The sequence below is a fragment of the Hyla sarda genome, chromosome 10 (genome assembly GCF_029499605.1).
Source record: "Hyla sarda isolate aHylSar1 chromosome 10, aHylSar1.hap1, whole genome shotgun sequence".
Classification (NCBI taxonomy): domain Eukaryota; kingdom Metazoa; phylum Chordata; class Amphibia; order Anura; family Hylidae; genus Hyla; species Hyla sarda.
In genome coordinates this window covers 118,660,730-118,678,649 of record NC_079198.1, presented here as the reverse complement: position 1 = coordinate 118,678,649, position 17,920 = coordinate 118,660,730, and the positions used below count along the sequence as shown (strand labels likewise).

At 44.8% G+C, this 17,920-nt stretch overlaps 1 protein-coding gene across 1 annotated transcript; it reads left to right on the top strand.

Annotated features, from left to right (window-relative positions):
• The first annotated feature begins 11,311 nt into the window (after nt 1–11,311).
• Nucleotides 11,312–12,250, top strand: LOC130293243 (olfactory receptor 1020-like). The gene has a single exon (XM_056541744.1). It carries the CDS (start codon nt 11,312–11,314, stop codon nt 12,248–12,250), a length of 939 nt encoding a protein of 312 aa, XP_056397719.1.
• Nucleotides 12,251–17,920: the final 5,670 nt, after the last annotated feature.

Here is a 17,920-nt window from a genome sequence, read left to right as displayed (position 1 = left end):
GACAGTGTGTGACTCCACCTCCTCATCCTCCAACGTGTCCTCAGCCTCCACTGCACAGACAAGTCTCAGTGCCCCTTCAGCATACCATGTGTGCAGGGCACGGCGGTGTCACGCTGTTCTTCACATCGTTTGCCTTGGCGAACGGAGTCACACAGGGGAGGAACTTCTAAAAGTAATTCATAAATAAATCGGAGCATGACTTAATCCACGAAAACTGGAAATGGGAACCATGGTGACTGACAATGGGAAGAACATCTTGTCTGCGCTGCGAAAAGGAAGGCTGAGCCATGCGCCTTGCTTGGCATACGTGTTCATTCTGGTTGTCAAGCGGTTCCTGAAGTGTTCCCCCCATTTGAAAGACATCCTAACAATTGGAAGGAAACTATGCATGCACTTCAGCCACACCCTTCTTGATCTAAGACTAATATCTTCCAGGATACTGCATGCACCTCTCATGTGTCCAAGACTTTGCTTGTGCTGCACCTGTTCTCTGAAAGACCAAACTAATTTCTAAGGCTGGGTTCACTTATGTCCGGTATCCAGCATAGGTGAACTCAGCCTAGATCTTGACACAACTGATGCCCTAACTGATAAGTTATCAGTTGTATGGCATCCAACGTCCATTGTTTCTGGATGCCGGAGAGGGGAACGCCGCCCAGTGTGTCCAACCATCTGCCGTCAAAATTGAGACTCTGGATGATTGTGAACTTTTCAATTCAAGTAAATGAGACCAGGTCTAGCGTCAGTTTTCCTCCAGTGCACGCCGGAGAGAAACTATGCAGGACGCCTGATATGTGTGAATCCAGCCTAACACCTACTGTTACGCTCTGTGCTCTGGCCGCAAGCTCCGGCTGTGAGCGCAGTGTCCCTGTCTGCCAGCGGGGCTGGGATTCACATTGCGGGACATGCCCACATGCGAATCCCAGCCCGTCACTCACCTCGCTCCGCTGCCTTTGTGTCTCAGCTCCAGCGCACGTGTCCCCCTCTCCTAGGGCGCAGAGCGACGAAGCTCTGAAATTTAAAGGACCAGTGCGCCCATAATTAGCGTTTGCACCTGACACCACATAATAAGTCCCTGCACCTCCCACACTTCCCTGCCGGATCTTCAGTGCCCCTTGCCTGAGATTAAGCGACCCTTATAGCCTGTTAGCCTTACCTGTGTTTACAGATCTTCTGCTACGTTATTAGACTCCGCACCTTTACCGCCTGCCTTGACCTTATGCTACATTTGACTACGCTACTGGCTTAACCTTCGGTACCTCGCCTTGCCCAGCTACCTATGTGGTCGAGCCGTGTCAGAAGTAGCGACCTGGTTGCCGCCTGCCGCAGCAAGCCCATCCTGCCTTACAGTGGGCTCTGGTGAAGACCAGCGGTACCATAGATTCTGCTCCACGATACGGTCTGAGTCATCAGCCACATAGGTTAGAGGATCCACATCCATCTCCGTTACAGCAAATCCCGCTGGGGTTCCTCTGCCTGATCTGGATCTTGCTTCCATCGTGGTGCTCCAGTCACAGAAGTTGGCCCAGCAGGCACAGCAGTTGAGCCAGTTATCTGCCATGATGCAGCAGTTGCTAACTGCACAGCAACAACCACTAAAACCTCTTCCTGCTCCGGTGGCACGTCCCGCTCCTGCAGTCATCTCCGGATCAAGACTCCGTCTGTCTCTTCCCAGGAAATATTAGGGGGATCCCAAGTCCTTTCGTTGTTTTGTTACTCAGTGCTCCATGCACATTGAACTCATGGCGGATCAGTTTCCTACAGAACGAGCAAAGGTGGCCTTCATCCTTCCAGTCTTTTAACTTGAAGGGCTTTGGTCTGGGCAACTCCGCTTTGGGATCGCAGTGATGCCCTCACAACCAATCTCCAGGCATTTCTCACCGAGTTTCGGGGTGTCTTCGACGAACCTACTCGAGTTTCCTCCGCTGAGACAGCATTGCTGAGTCTTACTCAGGGCAACTCCTCTGTGGGCGAGTATGCCATTCGGTTTCGTACCCTGGCATTGTAGTTAGCATGGAATGATGAAGCTCTTTGCGCCACCTTCAAGAGAGGGTTATCAAGTCAAATCAAGGATGTCCTCGCTGCCCGGGAATTGCCATCTAATCTGAATGAGCTGATACAGTTACCATCCCGGATTGATATCCGTTTCTCAGAGCGACGTGAGGAACTACGCCAAGAAAGGGAGTCTGCACGACCTCGGCGCATTCCTCGCCTGGCACCTGTCTTCCAGCAGCCATCGCAACCTTCTACGCTACCTCCCGCAGTGGAGGCTATGCAGGTGGATCGGTCTCGTCTGACCCCGCAGGAAAGAACTCGCCGACGAACTGAGAATCTGTGCCTATACTGCGCCAATGCGGATCACTTCCTAAAAGATTGTCCTCTGCGTCCTCAGTCACAGGGAAATGCTCGCACCTAGGATTTGTGGGAGAGGCTTCCCTAGGTGTGAATATCACCTCTCCATGCTTAAATATAACGGTCCAGCTTTTCCTACCCTCCAAAGAGATCATCTCCGTTCTTGCCTTTTTGGACTCTGGCTCTGCAGGAAATTTTATTGATGCTTCCCTAGTACATAGGCTTCGTCTGCAGGTGTCCCGCCTGTTAAAGCCTCTGTACATCTCTACGGTCAATGGTGAAAGACTGGACTGTACTGTGCTATATCGCACAGAACCATTGTCTATGCAGGTCGGAGTCTCAAATAGGGAGAACTTGTCCTTCTACATTCTCCCACATTGTACTTCTCCTCTCTTGCTTGGCCTACCGTGGTTTCAACTCCATACTCCGCACCTGAATTGGAGAACTGGAGAAGTTCTTTGCTGGGGTCCGCATTGCAACAACCACTGTATCCACATGCATGTCTCAAAATTGGAACCATCCTCTCGTCCTATGCCCGGTTTGCCTTCCTTTCTTCAGGACTATACTGATGTCTTCAGAGAAAAGCAAGCCGGAGTGTTACCACCGCATCGTCCCTACGATTGTCCAATTGACTTGCTACACGGCACCACACCTCCCATGGGCAGAATCTACCCTTTGTCTGTTCCGGAAACTCTGGCCATGTCTAATTACATCAAGGAGGACCTTCAGAAGGGATTTATCAGAAAGTCCTTTTCCCCTGCCGGAGCCGTCTTCTTCTTCGTGGAAAAAAAAGACGGGTCATTGCGACCATGCAATGACTACCGAGGTTTGAATAAAATTACAGTAAAGAAAGGACCACTACCCACTTACTTTAATCTCTGAGTTATTTGATCGTCTGCGAGGTGCCAAGATTTTCTCTAAACTAGACCTTCATGGGGCCTATAATCTGATTCGTATTCGTGAAGGGGGCGAATGGAAGACTGTGCTTAATACTCGTGATGGACATTTCGAATATCTAGTGATGCCATTCGGACTCTGTAATGCTCCAGCTGTCTTCAAGGAATTTGTCAATGATATTTTCAGTGACCTCCTGTACTCCTGTGTTGTTTATTTGGATGGCATACTCATTCACTCGCCCATTGTCCAGTCTCATCGCTCTCACCTCCGCCAAGTGTTACATCGTCTCCGTGAAAATCATCCCTATGCTAAACTGGAGAAATGTACTTTCGAAAGTACATGCCTGCCTCCCTTTTCTGGGCTACATTGTTACCAGTCAAGGTCTTCAAATGGATCCCAACAAGTTATCCACAATTCTGGACTGGACACAACCTACTGGTCTGAAAGCGATTCAGCGCTTCCTCGGCTTTGCCAATTACTATCGGCAATTAATTCCTCAATACTCCACTCTGGTAGCTCCCATTGTTGCATTCCCCAACCAAGAAGACTGCTAATCCAAAAGTCTGGACTCCTGAGGCTGAAGAAGTGTTCAAACAGTTAAAGTCCGCCTTCGCATCTGCTCCTGTTCCATCTAGACTCAATCCTAACAGGCCATTTATCTTGGAAGTGGATGCTTCTTCAGTTGGAGCAGGTGCAGTGTTAACGCAAAAGTCTACTAAGGGGAAAACTTTAACCTGCGGATTTTTCTTTAAAACCTTCTCCCCTGCGGAAAAACACTATACCATCGGAGATCGCAAGCTCTTGGCCATTAAGTTGGCGTTGGAGGAATGGCATTACCTCTTGGAAGGCTCTGTGCATCCTTTCACTATTTATTCAGACTACAAAAACTTGCTCTTTCTTCAGACCTCCCATCGACTCAATCCACGGCGGGCCCGGTGGTCTCTATTTTTCTCCAGATTCGACTTCTACATCCACTTCCGTCCTGCGAAAAACAATTTACGAACAGACACCCTTTCCAGGTCTTCTGATGTGCATGACCATGTATCTCCTCGGCAGCATATTATTTCTCCTGAACATCTCATCTCTGCAGCACCTGCAAGTCTTCAGCATCTGCCTCCCGGAAAGACTTACGTATCCCCCATATGAAGCTCCGAGTCCTGAAATGGGGACTTTCTTCTCTTCTGGCCGGCCATCCCAGTATTCGTAAATCCCTGCAGCTCATCTCTAGACAATACTGGTGGCCTACCTTAAAACGGGATGTCGTTAATTTTGTCTGGTCCTCCTCAGTCTGTGCTCGGGACAATACCTCTTGTTCTAAGCCAGCCGGACTTCTTCAGCCCTTGCCGGTTCCAAAACTTCCCTGGACCAATATTTCCATGGACTTCATTACCGACCTTCCATCTTCCCGTGGCAATACAGTCATCTGGGTGGTAGTACAGTGGTCCCTCAACATACGATGGTAGTTCGTTCCAAACGAGCCATCATTTGTCGAATCCATCGTATGTTGAGGGATTCGTGCAATGTAAAGTATAGGAAGCTGTACTCACCTGTCCCCGCCGCTCCGGACCGCGTCCCGCCACTCCCGATGGTGTCCCTGCTGCTCCCGATGGTGACCCCGGTCCTATGCTGGGCTCTCCTGGTCTTCTCCGGTCCTCCGCTGTCTTCCGCAAGGCCTTACTGGGCCTGCGTAGCGACGTCATTACGCCGCTGCGTACGCCGTTCCTATTGGATGACGGGACGGCGTGCGCAACAGCGTATTGACGTCACCGGAGAGGGCCAAGAAGACACCGGAGGACCAGCGCTGGACCTGAAGGGCACCCTGGAGCATCGTGGAGGGGTAAGTAATACGCACCACAAGGGGAACATTAAGCTGCTATTCGGCAGCAGCTTAAGCATTTTGCGCTGCCTGATAGCACTTAATGCGATGGCCCCGACATAAAAAAGCATCATATGTTGATGCTGACATCGACATGCGATGGCCTCTGAGAGGCCATCGTATGTCGATTTGATCATATGTCGGGGCAATCGTAGGTCGCGGGGTCACTGTAGATTGATTTTCAAAAATGGCTCATTTTGTACCATTACCCGGACTTCCTTCAGCACCACAGCTTGCTAAGCTTTTTCTTCAGCATATCTTTCGCTTAGGCTGCATTCACACCACGTTTTTGCAATACAGTTCCCGTATACGTTTTCAATGTGAAAACCGTACGGAACTGTATTGAAAACCATATGCATTGACTCTCCATTGAAAACCGTATACCAAAAGATGCATCAGGATGTGTTTGTTTTGCGTCTCGTATGGTTTTGTCCGTTTTTTCCCCCATACCCAAAACCGTAGCCTACCGCGGTTTTTTGGTCCGAGTGAAAAACCGTATTAAACCATATACTTTTTCTTTTAACATGGGAGTCAATGGGAATCGTACAGAATTATATGTGTGTACGGTTCCATCTGGTTTACACCATAAGGTTTTTGACTTTGCACAGTTTTTTTTCTTGGAATTTCAATCAAACAAGTGAAACTTTTTTCATAATGGAGTGAAAAGTTAAAAACATTTTTTTCTTAAAAAAAACGGATGCAACCGGACATCATTTTTCAAACAGTATACGGGTTAAAATTTGTACACACATTTTGATACAGTTTAGTCAGGTTTTGAGGAATCCGTTCTTCATCAAAAACCTGATACGGGAACTGTATTGCAAAAACGTGGTGTGAACCCAGCCTTACACGGACTTCCTTCCCATATAGTATCTGACCTTGGTGTCCAATTCATTTCTAAGTTCGGGCGGGCCCTCTGCTCACACCTTCAAGTTAAGCTGGATTTTTCCTCGGCTTACCACCCTCAATCTCATGGACAGGTTGAGAGGATGAATCAGATCTTAGGAGACTATCTACGCCATTTCATTTCTGCACGTCAAGATAACTGGGTTGATCTGCTTCCCTGAGCAGAGTTTTCCTACAATCATAAAGATTCCGATTCCACTGGTATTTCACTCTTCCATGTGGTCTATGGACTTCACCCTCGTCCTCTTATCTTCTTTCTCTGGTATTCCTGCTGATGATGAACAAGTGCAGAATTTTTCTTCCATCTGGCAGAAGACACGTCGCTCTCTTCTACAAGCTACTTCTCGCATGAAATTCCAAGTGGACAAGAAGAGACGTCCTCCTCCTGAATTTTCTCATTGTGACAAAATCTGTTATCAACTAAATATATCCGATTCAAGATACCCAGTTATAAACTAGATCCCTATTAAGTCAAGAAGAGACTAAATCCTGTGGCCTATTCCCTCCATCTGCCCTCCTCCGCCCAGATCCCGAATTCCTTCCATGTTTCCCTCTTGAAACCAGTCATCTACAAAAGTTTTTCTCAAAAGGACATCTCACCTTCTCTCATCTCTGGCACCTCAGATGTTTTTGTTGTTAAGGAGATCTTGGACTCCAAATTTGTCAGAGGAAAGCGTTTTTTTATTGTAGATTGGGAAGGATTCGGTCCGGAGAAGAGGTCTTGGGAGCCGCAGGACAACATTCTGGACAAGGACCTTCTCAGGAAATTCCTGAACCACAAAAGGAGGGGGAGACCAAAGGGGGGTACTGTTACGCTCTGCGCTCCAGCCAGTGTCCCCGTCTGCCGTCGGGGCTGGGATTCGCATTGCTGGATGCACCCGCATGCGAATCCCAGCTCGTCACTCACCTTGCTTCGCTGCCTTTGTGTCCTAGCTCCAGCGCGTGTGTCCCTGTCTCCTAGGGCGTGCGCGGGCCAGAGCTCTGAAATTTAAAGGGCCAGTGTGTGCACCTGACACCACATTATAAGTCCCTGCACCTCCCACACTTCCCTGCTGGATCTTCAGTGCCCCTAGCCTGAGATTAAGCGACCCTTATAGCCTGTTAGCCTTACCCGTGTTTCCAGACCTTCCGCTATGTTATTAGACTCCGCACCTTTGCCGCCTGCCTTGACCTTCTGGTACGTTTGACTACGCTACTGCTTTATCCTTCGGTACCTCGCATGTTGGGTGGGGACTGACTTATCCACCTTTTATGTGCACTACCGTATTTTCTATATGATGGCTGGTAAATTGTACAAATAAAGGCCTTTCTGCCTTTTGTTTGAACCCTATTTCCTCATAAATTGTAAGCTCTTGTGAGCAGGGCCCTCCCTTTTCTTGTTAGAATTGATAATGATTGCGTAATTCTGTAAAGCCTGATTTTTGACTAAACATGTACCCTCAGAATTCTAAAGTGCTGCCGAATATGTTTGTACTATATGAATAAATCTTATTGTTTATATTATTATTTTTGCTAAACTTATTATTTGTGTAATGTTAAAGAATTTAAGAATATTTCAAGACAATTTCTTTATTTAATTTCTCAAGAGATATTGAGCTGTTATGGCATAATAAACACCAAAATGAAAAAATAGTATTCCCTTATGTTATTCCCTATTTCCAATTTAAAAAATGCAGAAGTTAAATTGATATCGTAGGGAATCTGCCCCTCAGGTGCACTATGTGATATAAGTATACAGTGTGTGTGTGATATCAGCCAAAGTGCTTAGTATTACCTCTACAGCATGTGTCTGTATTAAACAAATCCATCTGAGAAAAAAATTACAAAAAATGAAATTTAAAGATGATGTAAGTTGACTGTTTAATATTTACTGTATTTTTTATATATTTTACATATTTCTTAGATATTTTTGGATCTTTAAAACATAAATTTTTGCCTGTTAAAATAAAAAATTTACTATTAATATTATTATTATCCACTCACTCCAATATAACATGTTTTCTTTGAAATCTTTAGTTAGGATCATCAACATTTTGCCATAGAAAAATTACCAAAATTTTGGTAATGATTTACAGGCGTTTACACGACTTACTGGATGAAAGGGTTATGTGGCCATTGTACATGGATCAAAGCTTGTAAGGACTTAATTGTGGCTGCTATTGGGGCTAGCCAGATGGTGGAATCTTGAATATAATAAAGTAAGCAGTATTTGGAATTTGGAAAGTTAGCAGTAAATTTTTAGCAACATTGTCACTTCGGGACAATTCACACAGTGTATTCTGGAATGGATCTAACAAGAAAAAACATAAGAATATTTCCATTGGACAGAGCAGCTCTGAAAAAGAAGTGACATGTTACTTTCTTTTCCAGAGCTGCTTCTGTAAATGATTTTGCAATTCCCAGTTTAAGTCATTTAAAGAGGCACTGTCATTGTTGAAAACTTTTTATATGTTACAGAACTAATGATATGATGGCTTTTTGCAATATAAATGTATAAAAAAAAAAAATCCAATTTCCCCCAGAAATTAAATCTAAAAATAGCCACCACTAGGGGTCGTCTGTCTTTAGCCAGACAGACTAGTGTTGATTTTGCAGCATACCACATACCATCCGTAAAGCGCGCCGGTATCCAGTATAGGAGATTTCAGCTGTATGCATACAGCTTATGCCCGGGCACGCACTGCCTGTGAACAAGTGCAGGGAGCGCGCGCACACTCAGGCAGTGGGGGATACAGGGCAGGTACCCCCTCAGCTGCGCCTGATCCTGTGTCCCATAACACCTCCCCATTCTCAGCTGCACCCGATCCGACCCTGTGTCCCATAACACCCCCCCCAGTTCTCAGCTGCACCCGATCCTGTGTCCCATTACCCCCCCCCCCGGTTCTCAGCTTCGCCCGATCCCATAACACCCCCCCCCAGTTTTCTGCTGCACCCGACCATGTCACACCGTCACCCTTCTGCTTACACACCCCCAACCCCCGTGCGCCGGATCCTGTTCCCCTCCCGCCCCCCGGTCCATTACCTCCTCTGTCCCGGTCTTTGGCAGCGCCGGCGGCCGGCCAGTGCAAGAGGATGTAAGTGACGCCGCTCTCTGCCAGAGAGATGAAACACCGTGCAGGACAGGTGAGTGTGTTTGTTTATGTGTCTGTATGTGTGTGACTGTGTGTGTGTATGTATGTATCTATGTATGTGTGTGTGTGTGTGTGTCTGTGTGTGTGTGTGTCTGTATATATGTGTGTGTCTGTATGTATGTATGTATGTGTGTGTCTCTGTGTTTGTTAGGGGGTTGGGGGAACTGCAACCTAATGTGGGGGAAACTATGCTAATGTGGGGGAACTGCAACCTGATGTGGGGGAACTGCAACCTGATGTGGGGGAACGGCAACCTGCTGCGAGGGAAATTCGGTGCCTGTAGCGGCTGCGAGGGAACTCCGGCGCCTGTAGCGGCTGCGGGGGAACTCCGGTGCCTATAGCGGCTGCGGGGAAACTCGGGTGCCTGTAGCGGCTGCGGGGAACTCGGGTGCCTGTAGTGGCTGTGGGGGAACTCGGGTGCCTGTCCCTATTGTGGGGGAACTCAGGTGCCTGTCCCTATTGTGGGGGAACTCGAGTGTCTGTCTTATTGTGGGGGAACTCCAGTGCTAGCCAGTGACAGCTATGTTCATTAGCATCCAACTTTACTAGGAAAAGATAAGACAGATAGAAACGTATTCATAAAAATACTGTACTTTTATCTATAAAATCCTTGAGACTAATTTTATAAAGATCTAGTCTTATATTTTTATCCTGTTAGGAACTCGCCATAATGTTTTAGGAATACTGCAGGCAAGCTCCAAGCATTTTCCTCTGTGTAACATGTACTGCATGAAACCATAGAGGAAAGGGTTACAGAGTAGAGTTGGCTGACAGCTCATGCTCGCTCCCGAGACTCAGAGCAGACACAGTGAGGGAGACAGACAGACACGCCCCCTCCAGCCAGCACAATGAAAAAGTAACTGAGCAACAGATAAACGCTTATATCTCTTTAAATAAAGATCCTAGATACATAATATATATATATATATATATATATATATATATATATATATATGTACATGATCAGGATTAGGTACCGGGTAACATATCACTTTCTTTTTTTAACTATGATAGGTTAGCTTTAAGTCAATGGGTACAGGAAACCGCTCTTTTTTTCGAGCACTGTTTCAGAAATTTCCCCAGTGAAATCAATTGCAGCTGGTAACTGGGTTAATTTTCAGAACTTTTTTTTGAACCTTTGTTGGAGCTTTTTTTTTTTTTTTACACTCTGTAGGGGAGATTTATCAAAACCTGTCGCTGAGTTACCCATAGCAACAAATCAGATCACTTCTTTCATATTTTCTACAGGCTTTATTGATGTTCTCAATGATGTATCATGAGGATAGAATATTATAAGTTACCATCATTTTAAAAGCCATCAGCTTTTCTCCTACTACCCTGATCTAAAGACATCTGGAACCAACTGGATGACTGCTGACATTCTCCTAACATAAACAAAGATATTTTTATACTTTACACATGTTCCCTGAGAACATGTATTTATGGCGGAGAAGAGTTGGCATAAGGATGACTATTGTATCGGCCCATCTCTACTAAATTTCACATATCTCCAGATCAAAGGACCAGAACTTCAGACTGTACATGTGTAGATGTAAATTATGAGCTGAGATGTTACTATACAACATGACCATAAAAGAATTAAGAATACTTACTTTATTTTTTCTAATTTGTTTCTTTTTTCTGATTGTAATTTTTTTGTTTTATTTTATGTTATAAAAAAGTTGTCTATACACTAATGTCACCTTTCACTGCACTGCCCAATTGTCTGGGTTGCTAAAAAATAGACAAATGGGAAGTGATCTGTACATAACAAGAATTGTCAGCTTTGCTTTAGGCCTAGTGGCCAAAATGGAAACTGTAATATTTCAGGAGTATTTTAAAATATATTTAAATTTAAAATTAGAAGAAAAGAAAAAACAGAAATTCTTAAAAAATTTGTGTAACAGAAAATACTTGATTTAAACAATAGGTCATTTTTACATTGCATTGACACCTTGAAAATTATACAGTGTCTTGGGGCCTTTATTCAAGTCTCGAGGAGAAAGCCTCCTTGTAACCAGGAGCAACTAATACTCCTACAAACTTAAGGCTAAAGTCACAAGACACATGTCTGAGAAATGTATTATGAGAAGACCTTTACAGCCAAATTATCTCCGAAGAGTTTTAGGAAAATCTTATCGAAAATGAAATGGAGAACAACAACAAGACTACACTTAAAGAATTCATTCTCGCTGGCCTTTCAGAAATGCCAAATCTGAACAGTTTTCTCATTTTTGCATTTATGTTGATTTATATTGTCACTGTACTTGGAAATGTGTCCATAATTCTTGCCTACAAACACAGTCCCAATCTTCACAAGCCTATGTATTTTCTTCTTGCCAACTTTTCCTTCCTGGAAATATGTTACATTTCAGATACTTGCCCCAAACTATTGTCCAGCTCCCTAACAGATCATAAGTCCATCTCTTTTTATGGCTGTGTCTCACAAATGTACTTTGGACTGCTTTTTGCAGGCACTGAGTTCTACATTCTTGCCTCCATGGCCTATGACCGATACAGTGCAATCTGCCGACCACTGTTATACAACATAATAATGAATAAGGTATCTTGTATAAGGCTTGTAGGTGGCTCATGGGTCATTGGTGCCCTCAATGCTGTAATTCACACATCTCTTACCTTTACATTACCATTTTGCGGGTCTAATAAGATAAATCATTATTACTGTGATATCCCACCTTTACTCAAACTAGCATGCGTGGACACTAAGACTAATGAAATCTCAGTTTTTCTTATAAGTGGATGTGTTATTATTGGATCCTTCATATTTACAATGATATCCTATATCAACATCATATCAGCTATACTGAAAATCAAGTCATCTACAGGAAGGAAAAAGGCCTTTTCAACCTGCACCTCCCACTTAATGGCCGTCTTTGTTCTCTATGGCTCAATTTTTTCGGTGTATTTCAAGCCAAAATCAAAGTATGAGATAGAACAAGACAGAGTAGTGTCAGTCCTGTACACAGTGGTGGCTCCTCTGTTAAACCCTTTTATATATAGTATTCGAAATAATGAAATGAAAAGTGCTCTTCAAAAGTTATTGCAAGCCATGCAGAAAAAGTGCTAACTTCTGTAGAACTTACTGTATAATGGAAAGGTAAATGAGGCATGATGCACATGTGGATCACTTACTGTACATTATGTATTTGGGTAAAGTCGGGATCTGTTTTGTAGTAATAAAATGTGTTTTCTGGACTTTTGATTTAATTATTTTTTTGCTGCAAGCCCATTATTGAAAATGTAAAAGGTACTTAACACATATTTTAGAACCGTGTTCACACTTCTTTTACTTGCCTCCTCAATCCCTTTTGACAATAAAAGAAAAAAGTGTCATTCTGTTCAGTGATAACTTTTCTGTCAAAAAGGGGAATGCAATGGACCTTTTACAAGTCAATTGGATCGTTCTGCATGGCGTAAATTAAAGGGGTATTACAACCATAGATATTTTTATCTGGGACTGGAGACATGACATCATGCCACGCCCCTCATCCATGTCCATGGGAGGGGGCGAGACGGGGTGTGGCATGACAACACCTCTCTAGTTCCGGAAAGCCAGCGTTCCCGACACTGGAGCAGCACGTGGCACAGTGCTGCAAGGAGATCACGGCTGGGGGGGTTTTACCACCGCAATCAGACATCTTATCTGATGTCTTAGATGTCTATGGGGGCAGAATATCTCTTTCTTTCAAGAAGATCTGACAAAGTTGGAATGGCGCAGTGAGCTAAGAGATTAATTTCGACAGAGCCAAAGGGGCCCTTTTACATGGCAGAATTTCTGAACAGAAATCCAGGGTAAAAATCCTGCATTGCCATCTATGCAGACAACACATTTCCAAGTGGTCCTAGAGCCAAAATTCTAGTTGGATATTCTACCATTTGACTGGGTATGACTGTAGGTCACAGAGCTTTCATCCTTTATATCTATGATATATAGGGAAATACAGCCTAATTTAATGTGCACATGCATTGTGGGCTGAAGGGAGGTTATGCTTGGTTGTGTATCCTACTTTACTTACCATAATATTTGAACAAAAATAGAATACTAGATTTCATCTTATTAAAGACTGGGGGTATGCAAGCCAAGGTCATAGCCACAGATTTCACAATGGGATTTGGTTAAAGCCGATATCAACCTAATCCATTATCATATAAGACCTTTCAAGTTGCCCAACAAAACAGAGCTTGATATCAGCCTAGAGTTTAAAGTGCAAAAATATCTCTTTCTAGGCTTTCTAAGTGTTACCATCAGTGGCATAACTAAATAGATACAGTTTTAGCATTTTGTGGATAAAGCCAAACCTTGAAACTTGTAATGGGGGGTTAAAACTAATATTATTCCCCTATGTAAAGTTGTGTGTATATCTTTTTAGTATTAGTTTATTATTCTTGATGCCGTTATATGCAATGTGACAAGCTATCCCGTGCTTCCAATTTGTGCAAATATTAAATTGGTTTTGTGGGTGATTCCTACCGATGGACTAACCTTACAATAGCCATAAATAGCAAGTCGGTGGGTATCTGACTTCTGGCTCCCTCACTAATTATTGTAACGGTCTAATTATTGTAACCGGAGCCCGCAGCAAAGTGGGATGGACTTTCTGCGGCAGGCGGCACCCAGGTCGCTACCCCTGGCACGATCTGTCCACATAGGTTGCACAGAGAATGAAGTGAAGCCAGACGTAGCATGGGTCAGGAGGCAGCCAGCAAAGAAGCGTAGTCGGGTCACAGGCACAAGGTCAGGAGGCAGGCGGCAAAGGAGCTAAGTCAGCTAACAAGCTAAAGGTCAGAAACACAATTAAGGCACAATCACAGGAATGCTTTCTCTAGGGCTCCAAGCACAAAGATCCAGAAAGGGTTAAAGGAAGTGCTGGGTTAAATAGGGTCAAACTACACAATCACCAATTAATGGTGTGCTGGCCCTTTAAATTTTACAGAGCTGGTGCGTGTCCTAGGAGGCAGGGGTGCACACGCTGGCAGACACAGAGAGCAGAGGAGGGAGGAGGTGAGTGGACGCTCGGGACTCGGATGCGGACACGTCCCGCATAGCACGTCCCGAAGCCGCGGGGGGCACAAGATGGGGAGCGCTCACGGCCGGAAGGAACGGACGGAGCATTGCCCCTAGCAATGCCCGGGACATGCTAGTCCCAGGTCGGGCAGGAACAGAGGAGGGGGGGCGCTAAAAGCCAGGATGGATGGCCGGAGCGCTGCCCCTAAAAATTATCCATCACTGCAGTCAGCTGATCACCAGGGGTATAAGGAATCAGATCTTCATTAAACTTATATTAATGGCCCATCCTAAGGCTTTTAAAGGCCCAGAAAATCCCAATTAACATGTGTACATTTTCCATTATTATTGCACGGCTGTATTGCTGTTGCAAGTAAAAATTCAGTGGTCTACAAAAACATAATACCTGTTTCCAACCAATCCTGTTTTGACTACTCCCTACTCGCTCCCTCCATGCAGGCTGCACATATAGATGCATAGATGGTCTAGAAATCTATAGAAAGTAGAGATCTAGTAGAGATGCACCACATATCCATATAAAGTGTCTGGTGAAGCCCTGGTATTAGGAACACTCAAGAATTGTTCTTACCTAACCACTAAATTTATTCTGCAAATATCAAACTTCTGTGCCACCACTATATATATTCTGCCTCAATCAAGCATATTGGAAAATATATATGAAAAAGCTAATTCTTACAAACTGTAGACTAGCCAGTATATGTTTTGAAAAGTTTGATTCACCGGGTTCATCAAACTTTTGTGAAATGTTCGATTCTGGTCAAACTAGCTTGTCACATACTGGCAATGAAGTAAGCCCCTAAACACGTATACACTACTATAAGTGTATTCAAGTCAATTTACAGTGATTTTTAACCACTTAAGGACCAAGGGCATACAGGTTACGCCTTTGCTCCCTGGTACTTAAGGACCAAGGGCGTACCTGTACGCCCGTGGGAATTTCGGTCCCCGCCGTGCATCGGGAGGGGACCAGACCTAGGTGACTGTTGATATCTATCAGCAGGCACCCTGCGCAAATGCCCAGGGGTGTCATCAGACCCCCCCCATGTCGGCGATAGCTGCAAATCGCTAGTGAATTCACACTAGCGATTTGCGCCAATTCCGGGTCATGAAGGGTCTATGGTGACCCGGTGACCCGGAATATAAGGGGGATCGCGGTTGTCTAAGACACCCACGATCCCCCTGAAGGGATAGGAGTGAGGTGGCTGGGGTCCCACCCCTCCTATCCCTGCTATTGGTAGCCAGAAGCGACGACCAATAGCAGATCGGGGGCGGGGGGTTAACTTTCGGTTTCCCCGTTCTGCCCACCCACAATAGGCGGGGCAGGACGGGGAAACCGAAGAGGACCGACGGCAGAAGATCCACTTACCCATCCAGAGGCTGCGCGCGACGGGGATTGGCGGGCGGCGATGTCGTGCGGCTGGCTCGATGGATCGTACGGAAGCCGGTGAGTTGCCTAGCAACATTTGGAGGGCTACAGTCGGAGACCACTATACAGTGGTCTCTAAACTGTAGCCCTCCAGATGTTGCAAAACTACAACTCCCAGCATGCCCAGACAGCTGTTTGGGCATGCTGGGATTTGTAGTTTTGCAGCAGCTGGAGTGCTACAGTTTGAGACCACTATGCAGTGGTCTCTAAACTGTTGCCCTCCAGATCTTGCAAAACTACAATTTCTAGCATGCCCACACAGCAGTTTGCTGTCTGTGCATGCTAGGATTTGCAGTTTTGCCACATCTGGAGGGCCACCGTAACCTGCCAGTGCGAATGTACCCTAAACACACAACACTACACTAACACATAATAAAGGGTAAAACACTACATATACACCCCCTTACACTGTCCCCCCAATAAAAATGAAAAACGTATTATACGGCAGTGTTTCCAAAACGGAGCCTCCAGCTGTTGCAAAACAACAACTCCCAGCATTTCCTGACACCCACTGACTGTCCTGGCATGCTGGGAGTTTAGCAACAGCTGGAGGCCCCCTGTTTGGGAATCAATGGCGTAGAATACCCCTATGTTCACCCCTGTTCAATCCCTAATTTAGTCCTCAAATGCGCATGGCGCTCTCTCACTTCAGAGCCCTGTGGTATTTCAAGGAAACAGTTTAGGGCCACATATGGGGTATTTCCGTACTCGGGAGAAATTGCACTACAAATTTTGGGGAGCTTTTACTCCCTTTAACCCTTATGAAAAGGAAAAGTTGGGGTCTACACTAGCCTGTTAGTGTAAAAAAATAAAAAGTTTTACACTAACATGCTGATGTTGCCCCATACTTTTTATTTTCACAAGAAGTAAAAGGGAAAAAAGACCCCCAAAATTTGTAACACAATTTCTCCTGAATACGGAAATGCCCCATATGTGGGCGTAAAATGCTCGGCGGACGCACAACATGGCTCAGGATTGAGAGCGCACTATGTACATTTGAGGCCTCAATTGGTGATTTGCACAGGGGTGGCTGATTTTACAGCGGTTCTGACATAAACGCAAAAAAATAAATACCCACATGTGACCGCATTTTGGAAAGTAAACCCCTCACGGAACGTGCAAAGGGTATAGTGAGTCTTAACACCCCACAGGTGTTTCACGGATTTTTTGTTAAAGCTGGATAGGAAAATGAGAAAAAAATGAATATTTTCACTAAAACGCTGGTGTTACCCTAAATTTTTCATTTTCACAAGGGAAAATAGGGAAAAAGCCCCCCAAAATTTGTATCCCCATTTCTTCTGAGTATATAGATACCCCATATGTGGATCTAAAGTGTTCTGCTGGCGAACTACAATGCTCAGAAGAGAAGGAGCACCATTGGGCTTTTGAAGAGAAAATTTGACTGGAATTGAAGGCCATGGGTGTTTACAAAGCCCCCATAGTGCCAGAACAATGGACCCTCCCCTCCCCACACATGTGACCCCGTTTTGGAAACTACAGCCCTCATATAATGTAATAAGGGGTACAGTGAGCATTTACGCCCCACAGGTGTCTGACAGATTTTTGGAACTGTTCCAAAGATCTGTCAAACGCCAGTGGGGTGTAAATGCTCACTGCACCCCTTATTAAATTCTGTGAGGGGTCTAGTTTCTAAAATGGGGTCACATGTGGGGGGTCCACTGTTCTGGCGCCATGGGGGGCTTTGTAAATGCACATGGCCCCCGACTTGCATTCCAAACAAATTCTCTCTCCCATAAGCTCAATGGTGGTCATTTTCTCCTATTACCCCTTGTAAAAATTTAAAATTTGGGGAAAAAACACCAATTTTAACAAAAAAGTCGTGAAATACCTGTGAGGTGTTAAGGCTCACTGGAACCCATATTACGTTCCACGAGGGGTGTAGTTTCCAAAATAGTATGCCATGTTTTTTTTTATGTTGTTGCACCAAAGGGGCTTTCTAAATGTGACATGCCCCCCAAAAATCATTTCAGCAAAGTTTGCTTTCCAAAAGTCAAATGTGACTCCTTCTTTTCTGAGCATTGTAGTTCGGCCGCAGAGCATTTTACGTCCTTACATGGGGTATTTCCATATTCAGAAGAGATGGGGTTACACATTTTGGGGAGCATTTTCTCACATTACTCTTTATAAAAATGGTAAATTTGGGGAAAAAACTGCACTTTAGTAAAAACATTTTTTTTTTCATTTACACATCCGACTTTAACGAAAAATCGTCAAACACCTGTGGGGTGTTAAGGCTCACTGGACCCCTTGTTACGTGCCTTGAG